Here is a 21670-nt window from a genome sequence, read left to right as displayed (position 1 = left end):
GATACGCTGGTATAAACCAGGACTGCTGCTGTCTTTAAACCGGTTTTGATTTAAACTGATTAAATGACTCCTGTGTGATCAGGAGCAGCATCAGCACAGCTCAGAGCACGCTGCGGCCAGAGAGCCCAGGCGAGAAGGTGGGTAGAAGGCAGCCTTTAATAAGGACCCCTTTCCTCACTGCTCTGGCCCCGAATCTCCCACTGCCGCTGCCTGGGCTGCTTTGGTGATAAGCAGAGGGCTCCAGCACTCAGAGCTGTCAATCCAGCCCCTTTCTCCAGCCCTCCATTCACTTTACAAGAGTGCAACTGCTCGGGTTCACCTGCCGGAAGCAGAGCCTAGCAGCCTTCCACAGCACAGGCGCTAAGCTGTCAAGCGCTAGGTAAGGGATACCTTACAGGCTCCTCTCTAGCTGGGAAAGAGACACTGCCATGTGATTACCTTGTAACCCCTGGCACGTCCCATGTAGTTAACCTGCCATGACGCAGCAGTTCCCACATAGTTACATGGCCAAAGCACTTCCCGTGTAAGCAGAGGGGACCTGCGCCCCCCCAAGAAAAAGCAAGAAGGTACGTTCCAGGGGTGACGCTCCTGAGACAGACAGGGCTGCAGCTGTAACATACAAGTCCCACCCACTCCTTGGCTGGCTGGATCCTTCCCCTTGCCTGCCACACACACAGTCAGATTGTCCTCAGTTTCCTTCCTCCTATTTACTATCACAAATGGGACTCATTTTACAATTGACAGGGTCCTGAGCAAACACAGGGCCAGTTCATGCGACAAAGTGCCTTCTCTTCTGGGGATTGAGGATGGGGTGGGCAAAGGGGAAAGGAGTTTCTCCCTCCTCCATTCCCAGTGCCTGAAAAGGGGACCACAGGCCAGTCTATGAAAGATCAAACAAGCACAGGACAGTCTTGTACATCCTGTTGTGCACTGATCACCATTCCCACCCTTGCCCCCTAGACACACATCCCTCTTGCACTGGTGGTGATGGGATCTTTAAAATAGGGATAAAAAAATCCACTCAACTACCTGCCACTTTTGCATGGGAATCTCACTGATTTGGGGAGGGGGAAGAGGACAAACCACCAACTTCTGCAGAATTCAGGCTTCCGTTTAAAAAAAAAAAAAAGTGACATTTTTGTCCTATGGTTGTGAAGAAACCCTCCCAAATGTGACCTGATGCAGAGCTACCTTCCTGAGTCTGCAGGCAGGCAGCTCCAATACCTCCCAGGCTGCTCATAGCTTGGCAGGCAGCAAAGGAGCAAAATTAACAGCAAGGAAACAGTCAAGAATCACATCACTTCAACTGCTGGAGAAGGCTATAAGCCGCAGTAGAGGCAGAAAGTGGAGCTATATCTGGAAGAGGCAGCCACACTCCAGAATGAAGGTTCAGCAAGGGGCAGAGTAGCAGGCAGCCCCATCCCTGGTAGCAGCCAAGGGGCTGTGTGAGAAACTGTGCAGAGTACCACTTACCGTGCCCCCAATGCCATCAGGAGGCTTGGGGGCAGGACAGAGAAGCCCTCTCTCTCTCCATTTCAGCAGCTAGACGTGGTGGGGGGACCGCACATTTATTAGACGCCTATTAGTGAGGGCCCAATATGAAAAAACAGCTCCCAAGCAGGGTCCAGAGACAGCAGCCTGACAAACCCCAGCACCCTCCTCTTTCCCAGCAGCTGTGAGGAGAGTGAGCTTCTCACTGGCGCACTGCCCCACTGCCATCCCAGCAGAGCCACCGCTTCCTTCTCTGCTTCTGCACAGCATCCTTTGGCCAGCAAGGGCCGAGGTGGTTTCCCAAGTCTTGCTCCCAGCCACCTCTCCCGCCATGTGCCAATGTCCTTATGTGAGAGGGCCAATTCCCAAGAGCAAACTCTTTCCTTCCCCACCACCTGCCCGCCCAGCATCCCACGGTCAATGGGACCCAAAAGTTTCCCCCCCCCAGAGACCCCATTTAGACTTCACCGCCTGCCCTCAAAAGCACGTGCCCCCCCCCCCCCCCCCCCCGCTTGCCATCACCCTGCTGCCCGCAGCTGGAATATCGCTACTGCAACAGCAAGTTCATTCAACCTGCTCTTTAAATTCCCTGACAAATAAACCTGTCGTGTGCTCGGCTCCTACAGCGCCAGCTCACCTCCCTCAGCATGACGCCTGTCAGGGAAGTCTTGTGGGCCCAGCGCTCCCATCTCCCATTATGAATCATTTCATTTTTTTTTAATTGTATTTTTTACCTGGCGCACTAACGTTTCCGCCCCATTGACTCGGAGCGGTTTCCAGCCGGGAGAGCACCTTAATGGCCTCATTATTTCAGCTGAGAAATCTGTGTGTTAAATTAGGCAGAGAAGGGTAATTATCTACTTGTAGACGATAAGAAAGGGATTTATTTTATCAGGAACATAATGTCTTTCTGGTTTGGAGCCAGCTCCCCAACCCAAGCAGCCCCTGATCACGCCACTCCAGGCTGCACCGTATCCCTGCTGGAGGGGTGGGCGCCAGTGCGGAAGTGGAACGCATGGGTGCACGTGCACCTCCCTCCCCCACCCAACCAGGTATGATGACTTTGGCCTAGCACAGGGACCCCAGGCTGCTACCCAGAGGTGCCAGATCCCCAGCTGGAACCACCTGCTGTGGGCCGGTTTGTGGCACAGCGAAGGCTGCCCTTTTGCTACAGTTAGCACAGCCTTTTGCGTGGAGCGTCTGGGAAGGGATTAGGTTGCCAGCAGGAGATACACATGCCCAAACCCTCAGCCTGCAGAAAGGGCATCTGCTTATAGCCGGTTAATTTAACAAGTAATTAACCTTTCCATAAACCCTCTGCCAGTCGATCTGGGATGGGGAGAGAGGAAGGCACTGTCTGGAGTCTGAAGCCCAGCAGACTTGTCCCCGGCTGCCCAGAGACCAACTTTTGCCTTTGCGTTTATAGAGGAGGGGGCCACAGGCTTCAGCATGCGGGCTCCCTGCTGTTCCTGCCCAAGACTGCTCCCACAGCCCAAGCAGGGGAAGGGACAGAGTAGCTGGCTGTCTCCCCTCACTGCTTCCATGACATGAGCTTTCTCCTCCATGCACTTCCCACAGCAGTGTGTCCACCGCAGCCTTGCACTCTTCCTCCGGCTGCCGGGGATGCCATCACGCCAATGTATATCATTCCTTCCCCACAGCCGCACTCGCCAACCCTTCCCCTGCCACAGCATGCCCACGCCGGCAATCCACCCCCATGATAGCACGCCTACCCTGGCAACCCTTCCCACCGCCCCCTGCAATGGCACGCCCACCCCGACAACCCTTCCCACTGCCCCCCCCCCGCGACGGCATGCCCACCCTGACAACCCTTCCCACAGCCCCCTGCAATGGCACGCCCCCCCTGACAACCCTTCCCACAGCCCCCCACGATGGCATGCCCACCCCGTCAATCCGCCCCCAGCTGCCCGCAATGGCACGCCCACCCCACAACCCATCCTTAGCCCCCTGTGATAGCACGCCCACCTCCAGCCCCCATGATAGCACACCCACCCTGGCAACCCTTCCCACAGCCCCCCGTGATGGCACGCCCAACCGTGGCTCCTGCCTCGACAACCCTTCCCCAAGCCCTTGCGACAGTACACCCACCCCGGCAACCCAGCCCGCACCCGCACAATAGCATGCCCAGCCCAGGCTCCTGCCCTAACAACCCAGCCCCCGCAACAGCACACCCACCCAGAGCTCTCATGATGGCATAGACATACCCCCGCAACCAGTCCCATCCCCCCACCCTGATGGCATGCCCACCTGCATGCAGGTGTGCCAGTCACAGCCCCACACAAGGATGTTTTCCACAGATCCCATGGGGGGAGGGGGTGCCTATGCAACCTTTGCAGGCAGGGCTGAATGAGGCAGCGAACAGTCTCTGACTCGAAGAGCCACCCCAACATTGTAGGCCCCACAACACCCCCTTCCTAGTCTGAGTGCAGAACACTCCCTCCCACACTCAGAGAGAGCGCCCCCCCGCCCGGGTCAGAGTCAGATTGTCCATCAGGTTGCACCCCCAGCCAGACCCAGGTTTTCAGCAGCTCTCCGCTCTCACTTAGACACCTAACCATGGCCAGGTTTCAGCCCTCAGCCGCTGCCACTGTGACAGTCACAGGCAGGTTTTCAAAAGAGGTCACAGCCACAGGGCTTTTGAAAACTGGCCCTCAGAGACCCTTTCATCTGGGCTGAAAGCAGAAGAACTCTGGAGTCAGCCTCTGTCTAGCTGGCATTAGCCTCAGCTTGCCTATTGCCCCTTTCCTCCCCTCCCAACTCTCTCTCCAAGGGCTTTCTGCAGCACCTGTCACTGCAAGATCTAAGTGCCCGGAAACAGCCTTTTCACATTGTGGAAATTGACGTGCCACGCCCAACCACAGACACCTAGAGTCAATAAGATGTTCTGGGTGAGCACTAAGAGCAACTCACCGAGTCTCACCTGACAGAGCTCTCCCCACTTCAACAAGCCAGACGCAGCCTCTGGGGTCATCAATCTTTGAGGAAAGCATTCAGTCCCATGAAGCTGAAGGCCGAAATGCTGGGCACTGGGACAGAGGCACCTCTACACCAGGGGTAGTCAGTAGGTAAACTCGGGCCAAATCCAGACAGCCAGACACTTTTGAACAGCCCCCAAAATCTTTTTATTTACTATGATCATTATTGTTGGTTTTTTAATTATTTTCTTCTCTGGAGTCTGCACCTTGACTATACCTTGACCAAGAAATTTGGACCTTGACAAAAAAGAATTGACTACCCCTGCTCTACACAGAGAGCTGTGTAAGACCAGGCAAGACCCATGTAGCAGCCAACTAAATCTCTCCCCCGCCCCCTCTTCTTCCAGACTATTAACACTAAATTAAATGCATGTCAGATCTGGAGATCTTCCCCTTCGCTGCTCTAGTCAGCTGACCACCGATCTGTCTGCTAGGCAGAGCATAGGACTCAGCTATGCAGTTGGTGCACCAGATGGTCATCAGCATCTTCCCCCAGAGAGAGGGGTCAGGGGAAGGTTACTTCTTCCTCCTCTGTGCAGATTCCCTGGGCCCTGCACAAGGTCAGTGACAGATGAAGGCACAGGGGAGCCCAGCAGCTTAGGATGTGCATGGAGGAACAGGCTGCATTCCACCTGATCACAACCTTCTCCCGCTTCCTCACTGCAGGTCAGAGGCATTTGCTGAACTCCATGACAGGGCACACACCAGAGCTGTACACAGGCAGCCATAAGTTAGTGGGGAGGCACCCAAAGCGGTCTTTCAGCAGCCTCGGCCTGCTGCAGCGGGCGGAAAGGGAGCAGAATCTCAACCACTGGCAATACCCACAGGGCTACATGGTTGCCTGTATATGCAGAGTATTTACAGGGCACTTAACACTGTAGCATAGATGTTTATCCTTGCACAAAGCCCAACCCCTAAAGAACCCAGAGCTTGCTGCCTCGAATGCAGCCGCTTGGAGTAGATTTTTGGTTTAACCCTTTTCTCTCTCTTCCTCCTTTGGCTTCTGCTATGGCATGGAAGCTCACCCAACAGCCCTGAAATCACTTCAGCACAGGTTTATTTAGATCTCACACAGCAAGGAGTACCACAGGTAGGCAACACCCACCTTCCCAGCCCCAATGCCCATGCTGCCAGCTCCCAGAAACCTCACCTTGGGTCTACACAGCTCCAGCCTCCCTACTAGGAACTGCTGTCTGTGGGTCACACAGGTAGGGAGGGTGGTCTCTCACAGCTCAACCCCAGTCCACTGAAGGCTATGGAGGTCAGGTGTAGGACCCAAAAGCAAACAGGCAGCCAGTGCAGAGCATGGGGGAGACATGCTCTCGCCGTCTGCCATTCAACGGGTGGGCTGCCATGGTTCGCGTGGTTCGGCGCTCCTGTGTACCCTTGCTCGCCCATCACACAGAGTGAGTTACAGTGATGACCATGCGCATGGTGGTAACCAGATCTTGGTCTGTTCCCACGTCCCAGCTCACCTTCCCTGCCATGATACGTCTCCGGCTCCTAGGCAGTGGCCGGAACAAACTGCCTGACAGGAGTACCACCCATTGCTTTCAACACAGCCCATTCTTGGGTTGCAGAGATGTCTGTGTTATTAATGGCTGTATCTGTGCTGTAACAGAGTCACCCGGCACATAGCCACAGCATCTTAAACACACGGGTGTATACTCCAGAACCTCCCACTGCCCCAGCCCTTCCATGTGCTACCTACAACAGACCCTGTCCCCTGGGGAGAGGCGCCATCTCCAAATAAAGAGCAGGTGTTGCTCCTTCCCAAACTGGTTTGAAGAGAGTTGGTTGGGCCCAAATCAAGATAAAAAATCCTTCTCTTTTCCAAATACCCCCCCTCCACCCCATCTATACATTCCTGACTTGGAAGAATGTAGTTTCCAATGTGTGCTTAGGGAACAGTTTTGCATGCAGTTTGCTCCAGCAGCCAGAGCTGGTTAGAAAACAACTTCGAGAAAGCCATGTTTTGAAATGATTTTCAAATCAACCTCTCCCTGGTGAGAACGGAACCCCTCTATTTAAACGGCAAGGTCTTGGGGGCAGTCTCTTACTGTGTGTTTGTACAGCACCTGGCACACTGGAGGTCTGAAACTGGGGCCTCTGGTCACCACTGCCATGCAACAGGATGGAGCCATAGAACAGAACAAGGCAATAGCATGAATGGGAGAGAGAAAAGACTAGGACAAGCACCATGTGCCATGCCAGATTCTGCTCTCACATCCACCTTCCCAGACCACTGCCTATGACGCTGATCGATAGCGTTTCATTATTGCCTTGTGCTGGCTGCGCTCACCTGCTCTCTTCTCTTATAGCTCAATTATAAGCTCTGTGGGACAGGGACTGTCTTTGGGCAGCATCAAGCACAGCGGGGTCCTGGACCCATGACTGGGGCACTCCTAGGTGCTCCTGCAATACAAATAACTAATAAGTGTGGATGACAGACTGACACCCTTATAGAGATGGGGCCAGATTCATTGCACTGCCCCTTGGGCTGTCACTTACACTGGTGCAGGCTAGGTGTAAAAGTTTTAGACTCAGCTCAGTGGCTAACAGAGGATTCTCAACCTGGCTGAGGCCTCTCGGTGCTACCATAATAGAAATGTTGACTAATACTCTTGTTCTGAGCTGGTGGCATTTTACACTAGTCTCGATGACAACACAAAGTGCTGGGTAAGTGTGAATCAGCATGCGTTCAACTTAAACACACTGATCCTGGTCTTTGGTTACAAGCAGTTCATTCGTTAAGGCTCAGCTCCTCAGGCTGGTCCCGGTACCATCACATCTGAGTGCCGATTTCTCAGGGTTCGTTCAGCTGCAGCGTGACTGCAGGGTTTTCTGCTGGGGAGCCAGAGTGTGGCAATGCATTTCCTCACTGCTCCGGTTAATGCTTGGAATAAATAGCCACATTCTGTAGATTTGGGAGAGTGTCCCCCCGCCAGCAAGTCAAAGGTCGTGTGCAACCGACACTTGTGAGGGAGGGGCAGCCATAGAAAACACGTGGGAGACCCACATCCTCTTCGGCAGATATCGGGAATAGTCTGATCAGTCTGACCAATTGTTTCCAGAACACACCACTTTCGGCAGCACAGGCAGGGTGGGCACTTTTAGACTTCAAATGTTGCTACCCCACTGTTAATATTTTCCACTGCTGATCACCAAACCCCACCCCTGCAGCTAGTTAGCGTGCTTACCCAGGTCGGCAGGACAAACCTGCCACAATCTAACAGCCCGCGCACTGCACAGTATGAGGCTGCAAGGTCTGAACAGACAACTAGTCAAACCTTCTTTGAACTGGGTCGATAGTTTAGGCAGTGGTTAGACTCTTGAGGTTAGGCTTATGTGACAGGTTGTATTTTTAGTGGGATCCAGCAGCTGAGAAGGCAGCTTACTTAAGAGGAAAATAACAAGTGTTTAATACACAAGCAAAGGTGTTTCATTTCCTGCTTTGTCACATTAGCTGTATCTTGACTTCCCTGTTTTTGGAGCATGGATAGGATAATTTCACAATGGATTGAAACATTGTCTTCCCTCATTTGAGAGGGAAGGAAATGTTTAGACCCATTCTTTAAAGCGATTGGTGGTTTTTATGGTTAAAAGCCTTTTAACTCAAACATGTAACAAACAGCTCGGAGAAAAGCTCTTTGTGAAAGAGTGAGTCATCTCCAATTCAGACTTCAGCCTACATCTCCAACCCTGCAAACACTTGATATGTAGCCTTACTCACATAAGTCATCCCAGTGAAGTCAACAGGACTATTTCAATGAGTAGCATTTCCCATGTACTCTGTTGGATTGGGGGGCCTACATTATCCCCCACTAGCTCTCAAGAAACCATAGGTGCTGGAACTAGGGGTACAGGGGTGCTGCAGCACCCCCTGGCTTCAAGTGGTATCCAATATATACAGGGTTTACAGTTTGGGTAAATGGCTCTCAGCACCCCCACTATACAAATTGTTCTAGCACTCCTGCCAGAAACCACAGATAAGTCCAGTGTCAGTGGCCTTTCCTTGCTTCTCACTCCAGATTTGTGCCAGCATAAGTAACTCCCCTGACACTCAGTTTACACTGGTGTAAGTGAGAGGAGAATCAAACCTGATTTTGCTATTCGGAAAAGTCTTTGAAGCCATAAACATGCAGCAGAAAGGGCAGAAGCAAGAACTGGTTTATCCCTTTGCAGTTCTCTTTTTAAAGAAGAGAATAATTATTTTTAAATGGTCCTCTTTCTCATAATAAGGGCACAGGATACAAATGAGAGTTAAGCTGAGAAAGAAACATGAAAATCCCTGCTGATGTTCCCCTTCCCTCCCCCAAAGATTCCCAGAAGCCATGAGAATGACTTTCCAGTACTAGACCCATCACAACGCAGCGAATGAGAACAGTCATGGGAACAACAACGTATCCTTCTACAGCATGGCTTCTCCACTTGGGGGTCACAAACAGATGTCCAGGGAGCATAACCCCACTCCCCTATATCTGAGAGGGAGGGGATCCCAGCTAGATGGAAGAGGGTCCTGGTATGAAAGAAGTGTCTGTGGTATGAAACAGTTTGAGAGCCCTTCTGCTCCGAGGCCTGGAAAATGTACTCCTCAAATAACTGGTTTTATCTAAGCAGCGAGAAGCAGCCCCAGGTGTTGGGATATGCCTATTAAATTGGGGTTACCTTTCCACCCTGTTTTTCCTGCCCTTGTCCCTTCCTGCCTGGTATGCTGCATTACAGGACTTTATGGCTTAGCCAGCAGGGAGTGCCAAACAAGCTAAACAAAGAGCACTAGCCCATGGACTTACCAAAAATCCCCCTCCTCCTCCTTCATGGGAGCCAAGCCACCTCCAGCACCCCTCAGCCTGCTGGCATGAAGGACTAAGTCTCCAGACACCACCAACAGGATTCCGAACAGCTCAGCCACCGGCCCGGTTAGTTTGGTTTGTAAGCGATCTCTAGCATCTCAGAATCTCTCTCTGATCCACCCACTGGCGCTCTGTGCCCCGGACTCAGGAGCCATTACCTAGCTCTGCTCTAAAGAGGAATTGAATTGCTGCTAAAAACACTTTGCTGCCAAGACTAAAGACATTGAGGGTTTGGACAGCTTATTGGCAATACAGCCAAGTGTCTGACCTGAGCTTCGCAACCCAGCCAGCCTGGGGGAAGAGTGTTCTGTACATGCACCTCAACCTAGATGTAACCGACAGTGCCCAATTCTTCCCTGCTCTGGCCAAAGGGAGCTATTCCAGTTATGCGGGCACTTTCATCAGCTTCAGAAGCTCACAGGTGCCTCTCTCCCACAGCCCTTCTTGGAGTGCTTCTTGGATGTAATAAAGGCTCATTATTTCAGAAGATCTCAATCAGGATAGATAGTAAAACAGAAAATATCATAATACCACTGTGTAAATCCATGCTACACCCACACCTTGAACAGTGTGTGCAGTTCTGGTTGTCCCATCTCACAAAAGATATATTAGAATTCACAAAGTAAAGAGAAGGGCAACAAAAATTATCAGGGTATGGAACAGCTTCCATGTGAGGAGAGATTAAAAAGACAGACTGTTCATCTTAGAAAAAGAGATGATTAAGGGGGACATAGTCTATAAAATCGTGACTGTATGGAGAAAGCGAATAAGGAAGCATAATTTACCCCTTCACATAACACAAGGACCAGAGATCATCCAATGAAATTAATCAGCATCAGGCTTAAAATTACCCAAAGGAAGTATTTCTTCACACAATGCAGTCAATCCATGGAACTTTTTTGCCAGGGGATGTTGTGAAGGCCAAAAGTACAACAACAGGGTTCAAAACAGAACTAAATACGTTTGGGGAGACAAGGTCCATCAATGGCTATTAGCCAGTATGCGCAGAGATGCAACCCCATGCTCTGAGTGTCCCTAAGCCTCTGACTGCCAGAGGCTGGGACTGGATGACAGGGGATGGATCACTTGATGGCTACTTGTTCTATTCATTCCCTCTGGGGGCTGGGGCACCTGGCACTGGCCACGGTCAGAAGACCGGATACTAGGCTAGATGGACTATTGGTCTGACCCAGTATGACCAGGAGTCTTGGCTAGAACGAACTCCACCCTAAGAGAAACCACACGGGGGGGGGGGGGGGGGGCTTCCCTTTGGCCTTACACGGGGGTTGCTCCCACAAAGTTCGATCCGGGGGCGGCACCGGCAGCCCCGGAGAGCCTGGAGCAGGAACTTAGCTGCGCTCACCAGCCCCTGCCCGGCTGTGGAAGGGGGCGGGGATCCCACCCCTACCTGAGGGCGCAGGAGGGGCTCGGGCCCCCCTTACCTCTGCCGTAGGCGAAGTGCAGGCGCAGCGCCTTGCCCTGGCGCACCAGGCTGATGTGCAGGTAGGTGAACCACGCGGCCAAGGTGAGCAGCACCAGCAGCAGCAGCAGCTTGAACTGCTTGCGGATCTTCTTCACCGGGAACCACAGCATCCTGGAGGCCGCATTACCGGCCCGGGCCGGCCGCACGGCACCTCCGCCAGGCTCCGCACGGGACCATCCCCGCCGGGAGGAGCTAGACGCCAGGCGGGAGCAGCGCCCCGGGGCTGGGGCACGTGTCGGGCGGCGCAGGCGAGGGCAGGGCGGGCAGCGCCCCCGGGACCAGGCAGCAGCAGCAGCCTCCCGAGCGGGGGTCCCGGCCGGCCAGCCCCGTCGCCCCCTTCCCCGGCCGAGCCCCCCGCCGGAGGGACAAAGGCATCCAGGCAGCCCCGCGCTCCCTCCCCAACCAGATCAACTCGGCGGCTGGAGGCTGAAGCCGGGCCGAGGACGAGGCCGCTCAGCCCGTGCCGCTCTGCCCCAGCCCGCACGGCAGCGCCATGGAGCAGGAGCGCTCACACGGCGCCCAGGCAGCAGCGGCGGCGCCCTCCTCCCGCTCGGTGCATTGCGCGTCGCCCGCTCAGCGCTGAAGGGAGGCAGCCCGCAGCTCCCGCCTAGCGCCCCTGCGCCGCGCCCGTGGGGCTGCCGGGCCGGACACCAGCCCCGGCCGCGCTGGATGCTTCAGCGGCACCGTAACCTCAGCCCGCCGCTAGCGGAGCAGCTGTAGCATCCGCGCTGCCACCGCTACCTAGCCTGAACTGGGGCAAGTGGAGCGACAGCCGCCCCTGGCCCAATCGGAGCCCGGCGCTCCCCCGGACAGCCAATCGTCCGCCTCCTGAGGCGGGGCCCAATCGAGGTTAGGCTGCGCGCGGCTTTTCATCTCCACGCCAACGTGCAAACATCCACCTGGTGAGTGGGACTGGCGGTTGCCCCCACTGCCCCGGCGGAGGGGTGGCCCGGGCAGAGCGTGTCCTTCCCGCCCCGGCGCGGCGCCCAGGCCGGGGCCAGGCGAGGGCGAAAGGGCCTCGAGCGGCTCCCCTGGTAGGGGAGCTCGCTGGGTTCGTGGGCGCCGCTGTGCTTTTGCAAACCAGGCACCAGACGCAGCAGAGCGTCCCCCGCGGCACGGATGGTGCCTTCCCGACAGATGCAAGCTGATACTCCGCTGGGCTTTGCGAAGGCAGCAAGGATGCTAGTCCAAGAGGAACAAGGCGGGTGGAGGAAGGAGGGCCCCTGTTACACTGGGGCCACAGGTAGAATTGCACAGCTCGGCTCCTGCAGCTCACATGTGACCGCAAAGCTGCCTGGGGCTAGCTGCGTCCTCCCAGGGACAGACACCAAATCCAGCATTCAGCCCACTCATCGCAATAGGCAGCGTCTTATTCACCTCCAGCTGTTGTGCCCTATGGTTCAAGGCAGCCCCTCTCGGGGAAGGCAACAGGAGCTTAGCTGAGTGGGACTGGTGGTTTCTATTCTAACCAGACTTGCTGGGTGACCTGAGGCAAATCATGTAATCTCTATGGGTCTCACTTTTCCCATCCATACAATGGGGATATAATGCCTTCCCTACTAGGGTGAGATGAGGCTTAATTCATTAATGACTGCAAAGTGCTTTCCTCTGGTTAGAAAGTGCAGCATGGTATGATTATTATCTCGCTCTGCACTGTGGGGATTTAACAACTGTGCCATGCACGGAGTACATCCAGTGCTATAGCCCTAGGCAGTCCAGTGGGAACGAAAATATGGCTTGGGTCCAGAATAAGCCAGGCTGCTTGCAGTAACCAGCCACATGCTTCTGTGGTGTGGGCGGAGAGCAGCTTACCTTCAGTGAGAGCGGGTCACGGTGACAGTTCTTGTGGAAGGTACAGTCCTTCTGCCTCAAGGAAGTGGCTCTCACTCCAGGCTCTTGTCTCCACACTAGATGCTTTCCCTTAAGATTTCCCACCCTAGTCTCTACCAGCAACCCTGCTCCAGTAGTAGCAACAGTGTGAAATATTAGGAGAAAAAAATCTAGCACTAGAAACAGCCTTGAAATTCGACAGGTACTCCTGTAACCAGCATCCTGGCCTGCAAGCAGCTTTCATAACCCTATAGCAGTCGCACTGAACAAACCTCTTCCATTTAACCCTTTCCAAGCTGCCAAAACCCTGCCATGTCTCCTCTGACTTTCTCCACCTCTCTGCTGCCAGTTCCCCCACCCCCATCCCCTAACTATCTCAGCTTTGCCAAAATGGCAGCTCTAGTGACAAGCCGCCCACCCAGAACCCTCTCGGGGTTACTCCAATAAATGCAGGCTGAAAGATTTCACAGACAGACTGACATGTTATAAGCAACTGGCAGTGGAGTTTAGAAGGAGAGCCCTGTCTGGGTCAAACAATAGCATTGCTGCCGTGAGGCTGTAATACATTGATGCAAAGATGAAAGGGAAAACCGCTTTTATTAATAACAAGGCTGGATTTGGAAGTGTAGCAGAACAGACTCCACCGGGGTTTCTCAGGTGACTGACTAGTGATTGAGGGGTGTTATTCTAAGCCCTGTGCCAAGGTGCAGTTTAGCCTGTTCAGGTTACATTGTTCAAATACTTTGAAATAAGAGGCTCTGTCTTCCTTCTGAGCATCATGACATTATTTCCACCAGCCTGGGTAATGGTTTCCCACACCTCGCTGGACAGCCTGTTATGTCTCCGGGCGTGGTTAACCCATGCAGCAGAGGAGTCTCTCTAGGAGCAGAGAGCCAGTGGAGAGGACAGTCCCCCACATCTCTCTGGACGGATCTGCTTATAGAATGCTGGTTTTAATGTGTCTCTCAGATTGGGCAGCCCACAGCATAGAGGCCCCAGTGGAATGGGGAACAGCAGTTCCAAGTCTCACTGGGACCTGGAGAACCACTGGGATTGGTTTTGCCTGAGTGAGATCCTGGACCAGATCCTTATCTGGAGCAGGTAGGCACGGTTCACTGATGTCAGTGGATCTCCACCAATATACACCAGCTGAGGATCTGGCTCATTATCTCCTCCCCTAATCAACTTTATATTTCTGCTAAAGAAAACCTGGTCACCTCAGGCCTGTGTGCGTGTTTGCAACCAGGGTAGAGCATCCTCTGGTCCGCGGCAGGCATCACTTCTTCAGCAAACCTGGGTGCTGGCTCAGAGTGGAAGGGGTTTAGTGCTTCTTAGCAAAGCAGGGCTGGCTTCCATCATCGGCGGCAGGAAGCATTGTCCTGGGTGGGGGAGCAGGGAATTCCTGACAGGCCTGGGGTATCTTCAGCATGAAGCCAAGCTTTAGTTAAAACCTTCTCTGAGGAGTAATGGGAATTCAATAAGCCTCCTCGTTATTTTAGACAGAGAAACTGGGCCATGCTGGAGGCCACGCAGCTGGGCTGGAACCTGCTCAAGGTCTCCTTTGTTGCTGTGCCAGCGATTTCAGGGGCCAGGCCCACTTCTCTTCATTCTCCTATTCCAGCGTTTTGTTTCCTCTTTCAAATTAATTGAGCATCAGTGAGAGGTGGCATCCTGAGGGCCTTGGAGAAGGTCATTCTCTCTGATTACTCCGAGCTGTAGTATCTTCCTACACATACCCCACACTGGAGCCCTGCGCCCCAGAAAGGAGAGAGGTGTCCAGCCTCACAGGCTTTCCATCTCTGGCATCTCTCCTCAGGATGCCAGCAAGTGTGTAGCTTTTGTGACGGGGATACCTGTCCCCTAGAAGCTGGACTGAGAACATCAGGGCCATTTCAACAGGCTCTTAGTAATAGATGCAAAGGTAGTTGGCTAGAAGTGGGGGGCTCTCTCTCCTACTCCAGGCCTCTGAGCCAGCTAGCCTCCCTTCTGTTTGCAACCCTCAGGTACCCTAACAACCAGGCTATGCACTCGTTTGTGCATTCTCACTGGCCCAGTGACTAAGTCTGATACACAGGGGAATAGCTTTCACAGGGGAGGCTGAGGGAGGCCCACATCAGAATATCCCATAACTCAGTGGTTAGCGCATGCTCCTGAGAGACAGGGGACCCTGTTCAAATCCTCTCTTTGTCGGGGTGTGGGGTGGGGTTTGTGGATTGAACCTGGCTCCCCCACATCCCAGGAGAGTGCTCTAACCAGGGGGAGTATGAGTTATAAGGTTGTCACCACCTCCTTCAGCACAGATTTAGAATGGGGTTCAGGCCAGTCGGTGGCCTCTGAATTGGGCCCTGCATGCAAGTTAGGGAGATGAGTATCTATCTTCTCCCAGTTCATGGGTCACACTGGGGCTTAGGCAGGAGACAGGCACCCAGACACCAAGAGGGAGGCAGCAGCGCACATGCCCAGAGGCAGAAACTTAGGCACCTAGAGAATGTTTTCCCTGGAAACTTAGGTGCTGAGTGAGTTTAGGCATCTACAGAGTTTGCTGGGAGTTTTGTGGATCTCAGTGGAGCCTAAAATTGGGACTTGGGCACCTAAGTATGTTTACGAAGCCCACCATTGTTCCTTTGACAGCCATCGGACGGTGTTAGCTGGCTCCCTGGCTCCCTGAGAACCCCGATGGCACAAGCCAGCTCCAGCCTCTTGCACAGAGAGGGCATAGTGAGGACTCGGCTGGCCTCCTCTACCCATCTTGGAGCTGCTCACCGTCTATTTTCTTCTTTCAGCAGAGATGCCACAATTGCACGATAGGCTGATCACAAGTGAACAAACCAGGTGCCTGCTAAAGGCAAGCGTCACAGGACAGAGGGTTAGGAGAGAGTGATCCTGTCAGGGGGACTGCAGCATGAGTTCACATCTACACTGCACCCCCATCTGAGCGGGATCCCAGGCGCTTCACTATCTGTACAGACCACCGAGATCTCTTTGCCCACCCACCATTGAAAGGAAGCCATCCTTGGGCTGGGAATAGCAATGCTTGACAAACCCAGCAATGCTACCCTACAGAAGCAGAATACTTCAACTGGTTCAAATGACAGGGGGGATTTGATGGAACCAGAGTGGAAGTACCCAGAGGCAGAACTTGACCAAGACAAAGAGACCCGGCTTTTGTAACAAGTTTCATGGGATTTTCAGTGGCATCTGAGTGACAGCCCCTGTAACACTGCAATGGGAAGAGTGCCACCTACTGACTCACCAACACATGCAAGTGCTGACCTGGACCAACTCTTCTTAGCTTGCAAGATCACACAGGGCAAGGGTGGCAGAGTTTCAGGATAAAATCAAAGCACACCTCAAAAATGGGAGGACTTGTGAGGTTCGGCATTTAAGTGGCAAGCCAATCAGAGGGTATTTTGGGGGCCCTCCATGTAGTGTGATTTACATCAGTTGTTTCACACTCTGTGTTCCCGATTGTCAGTGGTACGCTGCTCCCTAGTGGGGAATTGATTCCGAGAGCTGCAGCGTGGCAGGTAATGGGCAGTCGGGCATGCAGAGCTGAGGTGACAATACTAATCATGATTAATAACTGCACTTGGAAAGCACCGCGCACACACGGCACAGGCACCGCACAGTTAAACCACAACAACAAACAAGCAACAGCAACAATTAAAACGGCATAAAAAGGGCCGTATAAAAATCAGATAACTGATAAAAGGAAATGGTGTAAGGCACACTATTGATCTTGGTGCGTTTAAAGATCTATGTGTCAGTGCTTGTGGAGAGAGAGCTGGGACACAGTGGTGATTTGCCACGTGTTAACCCCGAGTTACCCACTTGGTGTGAACATTTCATTGGCAGGTGGGCGTGGCCAGGACTAGGCAGAGGTACTCGGCACAGCTCCGACCTGAGGCAGGCAGGAGAGCAAAAGGCGCCCTGAGATGATGTGCAGGTGATTACAGAGGAAGGGTCTGTGAACCTGCTCCAGGGGGCTTTGCAAACACTGATGTCGGGGGTATCAAGGGCACTCAGCACTGTCCCATCTCACAGGATCAGCCCCCAAAGCAGGCTCAGGAGTCCTGGGCATGGGTGATGTCAGGGCTGGATTTTCTGAGTCAGCTACAACTTCCCCTTTTCACTGCTTCACATTCAGAAAGTTCCTTGGACCCGGCTGGGACCATGCATCTTACCATTGCCCAGCCCCCATCTGTCCCTCTGATACTGTGGGCTTCCCTGCCCAGAGTTCTTAGTCACGCCCATGGCAGCATTAGCTGGACACTGTCCAGGACAACTAACAACCGTGGAGCACTGCTCTCCCTGGTCAGGTGCAATGGATCTAAACGAGCACTTACCAGGGTCTGGAGAGCATCCCATTGCAGGGAGGCAGAGCTGTGTTGTGCTGGTCCCTGGGTTCTTTCTTCGCCACAGTGAATTGCTAGACGATTTGAGCTAGAAAACGCAGACACTTCTCTCCTTCCAGAGCATCTCCGCAGCATTTCAGCTTCTCAGCCTCTCCTGAGTGCAGGCCAGGGACGCAAGGTGCAAATGCGTCTGGATGTCCCATTTGCCCCTCCAGGCTGCTGGGCTAGCTAGAGACTGGTTTGACTCTGAGTGGAAGCTGATGCAGCCCCAGAGGTGGTTCTAATTTATGTCCAGTCAGCAACCCCACGCACTCCCTCTCATAACATGTCCCCGCCTGCCCCTATGCCAGCAGCTCCGAGGGGCTGGTACAGGCTGCCCTGGGGAGTGAGGAGATCCAGTCCTTTTATGCTACAGGACTGACATAAAGGGCCACAGTGCAGCCCAGTATTGAGGCTCTTGGGTTTGGTCTGTTCCTCTTAAGTCTCTTTCACCCCAAGCTTTAACTCTCTTGCTCTCTGGTCCTCTTCCCCTTACTCTGTGCCTCCCAGCTGTCTCTGATTCTGAGCTGTTGTCTGCCCACTGGCTGTGGGAGGAGCACAAAGACAGGTAGGGTATGTCTACACTGCAATTATATACCCCCATGCCAGCTGACTCGGGCTCAGGGGCAGTTTAACTGCGGTGTAAATGTTCAAGCTGGGGTTGGAGCCTGGGATGGTCAGCAAGGCCTCCAGCTCTGTGGCACTGCTGCCAGCAATGCCTGGGAGGGTCAAGAAGGGTCACACGCCCCTCCCCAGATGCCTGGGGGGGGGGCCACATTCAGCAGGGAACTGCAGCGGCGAAAGGAGCAGAAAGTGGGGTCACTCCTTTGGCACAGCTGTACTGTCCGCAGCCCTGCCCCCCAGGCCTTCTATGCAGCTGCGTCTCGTGGGGTCTGTACAGCCCCGCCGGAAGACAGAGCTGGGGGCAATACCGGTACAGCCATGCCGGAGGAGCTCCCGGTGTGGGGCTGTCCTCCTTTCGCCTGAAATCGGTATCCAGCGCAGCGGGAGGACAGAGCCTCCTTTCCCCAGGTAACGTGGGACAGGGAGAGTGTGGGGGCCCGGGCTGGGGGCGGAGTGGGGAGGAGTCACATGAGGAGGTCACGTGCTCCCCTTTAGCTGGTGCCCCTCCAATGAGTGTCCCTCCAATGAGTCACCCATTTGGACCTGACATTAATGCAGAGTGTGACCAATATACCTGGAATTCAAGGGAGGAGAACACCCCAGCCTAAGCCACTTTCTCAGCTGATCCAGCTAACGAGTAATTAGGCTTCACCTCAACAATTGTTGGGTCTTTCTAGGAACTTCGGCGCTTTTCCTAGCAGCTTCTCTCTTGATTTCGGAGGTGGAAAATCAGGAGCTGGCCAAAGTCAAGTGTCTGAGTAGATTCTTAGCTTTTTCTGTAACAAAAGCCTTGCCCAGTTTATTTGTCTTACTGCTCATCTATCTGCATTGGGAGCTAGAGTGGGGCTGAAACCCCAGTGGCCTGGTGAAAGCTATGCTTGCAAGGAGGAAAGATACCCCTGCAGGGAAAGCAAAGGCTGAGAGGCAGAAGCAAAGGTTCTAGTCCTGGTTTGGCCGGAACCTTACGAGGCTGATATTGAGCTAGTGGCTTAAGCTTAAGCCAACATATCAGGCTCAGTCCATGTGGGTCCTGGCTTTTCAGAAGTGCTGAGGCCCAGATCCACAAAGGTATTTAGGTTCCTATCTGCCATTGCAATCCAAAGGCGTTAGCTGCCTCAATACCTGAGATCCATGCCTGAGCACCCACAGCTCCCATTGAAATCTGTGGTGATGAGCACCATAGAAATGCCTATCAGTAAAGTGTCACCTGGCTACAGCATTCTCCTCCACTCCTGGCCCCTGAGGATGGCTGCTGCCTGCCACCCCCGGGAAGGCTGCATTTCAGGGCGGATGAACTGATCCCGGAGGACCTCATCTGTCATTATGTTGTCATGTGCTGCGGGCTTTGGCTGAAGGATGTTGGACAAGTGTCAGTCGTCGTGGTTATTACTGTTATTACTCATTTGGGTGAAGTGGCCCTGTGCAGTCTCAGGCTCTTGGCATCCTGTAATCAACAGCATCTGCTTGGAGCTCACAGCCAGAGCCTCAGCCTGTTGGATGCTTTCCTTCCTTGGTTTCAGTTCTAGCTCCAGACAGGCACCTGCGAGGCAATCAGTACACAAACCCAGCATCACATGGAGCCAGCCCCGCTCCTTCATCCCCAACCCCCCATCAAGGCAGAGAAAGGAACAAAAAACAGGGGCAGCCGCAGCACTGAGAAAAACAGAAAAAATAGGGGGAAAATTGAGAGGCCAAATCCAGCTTTGATCTACACCCAGTAAAATCCCACTGACAATAATAGTGTAGCACTATTGAGAGCTACCAGCTGACACTATTGCAGATAGCGTTACACGTTGGGTGTGAGAAGTTAGTTCAAGGAGAAATGCTTATTGTCAACTGTGGTGCAGTTCTCTTTAGATACTGATCACGTTGCCAGTAAAGTTAGTTCTGCCAGGGTCTCTCTCTCTGAGTGAATCACTTCTTAGGGGCACAGGCTATAAGCTATATCCAGGCAAGCAAAACAAAATATGACAAACATCTGCTCAATGAGCAGGGGCAGTCAAAAAAGCTAACAGAGTGTTAGGGACCATTAGGAAAGGGATAGATAACAAGACAGAAAACATCACAATGCTGCTATATAAATCCATGCTACACCCACAGCTTGAATACCGCATGAAGCTCAGGTCGCTCTAGCTCAAAAAAGATCTATTAGAATTGGAAAAGGTACAGAAAAGGGCAACCAAAATGATTAGGAATATGAAACAGCTTTCATTCGAGGAGAGATTAAAATGACTGGGGGCAGGACTACACTTAAAACGCTGCAGTGCCACAGTTGCACCGCTGTAGCGCTTCAGTGACGTTACTAGTGCACCAACGGGAGAGCTTCTCCCCTCGGCGTAGTTAATCCACCTCCATGGGAGGTGGTAGCACCATCCCATAGACCCAGCGCTGTCTATGCTGCGGGGGTTAGGTCAGTAGAACAGTGTCACTCAGGGGGGTAGCTTTTTCACACCTCTAAACAATGTAGTTGTACCGATATAAGTTTATAGTGTAGGCCTGGCCCAAGATTGTTCAGTTTAGAAAAAACAACAACGAAGGAGGGATATGCTAGAGGTCTATAAAATCATGACTAGTATGGAGAATGTGAATAAGGAAGTGTTATTTACGCCTTCATGTAACATAAGAACCAGGGGTCACCCTATGAAATGAATAGGCAGCAGGTTTAAAACAAACAAAAGGAAGTATTTCTTCATACAACACACAGTCAACCCATAGAACTCATTGCCAGGGATGTTGTGAAGGCCAAAACTTCAACTGGGTTCAAAAGAGAGTTGGACCTATCCTCCATGAACTTATCTGTCAATGGCTATTTGCCAAGATGGTTGGATGCAACCACAGGTGCCAACTCCGTGGGTGCTCCAGGGCTGGAGCACCCACAGAAAAAAATTAATGGGTGCTTAGCACCGGCAGCCAGCTCTCCTCCTCCCCCCACTGTCCTCCAGCAGCCCCACCAGACTACTCCTCTCCCTCCCTCCCAGCAACTCCCATCTGCTGCAGATCAGTTGTTCAGCGGCATGCAGGAGGCGCTGGGAGGGAGGGGAGGAGCAGGGATGGCACGCTTGGAGGAGAGAGCGGGAAGAGGCAGGGCAGAGGGTGGCCTTGGGGGAAGGGGTGGAGCGAGGACGGGAAGTGGCGGGGTGGGAGCTTAGGGGAAGGTGTGGAGTGGGGGCAGGGCCTGGGGCAGAGGGAGGGTCGAGCTCCCCCCTCTCCCCCGTAGAAAGGAATTCAGCACCTATGGACGCAGCCCCATGCTGCAGGTGTCTCTCAACCTCTGACTGCCATGCCAGAAGCGGGGCCTGGCAGACGGGATGGATCACTCAGTGATTGCCCTGTTCTGTTCACTCCTGCTGAAGCATCTGAGAGCGGGCACTGCTGGGCCCTGGAACTGTGTTCTTTGGTCAGCGTTACACACAGTGGGGAGTTCTGGGAGCTCCTTGTCTTTGATCTCTTGTGGTTGTGGCTGTGGCTGCTCCTGCAGTGGGTTGGAGTAGGCACCTTCCAGGTGTCCATGGTCTAAGGCTGGCTCCAGGGAGAGGAACTGGCTCTTCCGTTCCACCCCCTCTGTGGTCAAGGGGGATTCTCTGGGGAGCAGCTTTCAAAAGGACATAGGGAACCTCCCCTTACTTTTAGCCTCTTCCCAGCTGGATTACAGGATCCATCACTCGGCTGCTGAGTGTTGGCGCCACCTGCTGGGGAGTTCGGGTAATAATCCATGTTTGCAAATTTGCCCCTTCATCATCTGTTTCATGATACAGGCCAGGATAAATCCTAACAGTGCTGGTGCCATATTTGAGGAGCTGGGTAGGGATCACTGTGGCTCTCTTCACTGTTGCAAATCCGATGCAGGTATCTATCCCATTTACAAATGGGAAGCCCTCTCACATATGGATGAGCCCACAGAGATTCAGAAGCTGAAGAGAGGAAGGACTGATGTCCATCATTATCGGTACCCAGGAGTAGCAAAAACTTGATCAGGAAGATTATGCCCATCTGATCCTT

At 53.3% G+C, this 21670-nt stretch overlaps 1 protein-coding gene across 2 annotated transcripts in view; it reads right to left on the bottom strand.

Annotated features, from left to right (window-relative positions):
- B4GALNT4 (beta-1,4-N-acetyl-galactosaminyltransferase 4) overlaps positions 1-11556 on the bottom strand; it is a 126157-nt gene extending 114601 nt beyond the window's left edge. For both annotated transcript variants that reach the window (XM_054025915.1, XM_054025916.1), the window contains exon 1: positions 10783-11556. In XM_054025915.1, the coding sequence (XP_053881890.1) occupies positions 10783-10933 (151 nt within the window). In that variant the 5' untranslated portion in view covers positions 10934-11556. The remainder of the gene's footprint in view (positions 1-10782) is intronic.
- Between the last annotated feature and the right edge of the window lie 10114 nt (positions 11557-21670).

This window comes from Malaclemys terrapin, chromosome 4 (assembly GCF_027887155.1).
Source record: "Malaclemys terrapin pileata isolate rMalTer1 chromosome 4, rMalTer1.hap1, whole genome shotgun sequence".
Classification (NCBI taxonomy): domain Eukaryota; kingdom Metazoa; phylum Chordata; order Testudines; family Emydidae; genus Malaclemys; species Malaclemys terrapin.
The sequence above is the reverse complement of the archived record's forward strand: the minus strand, read 5'-3'. Positions and strand labels throughout refer to the sequence as shown.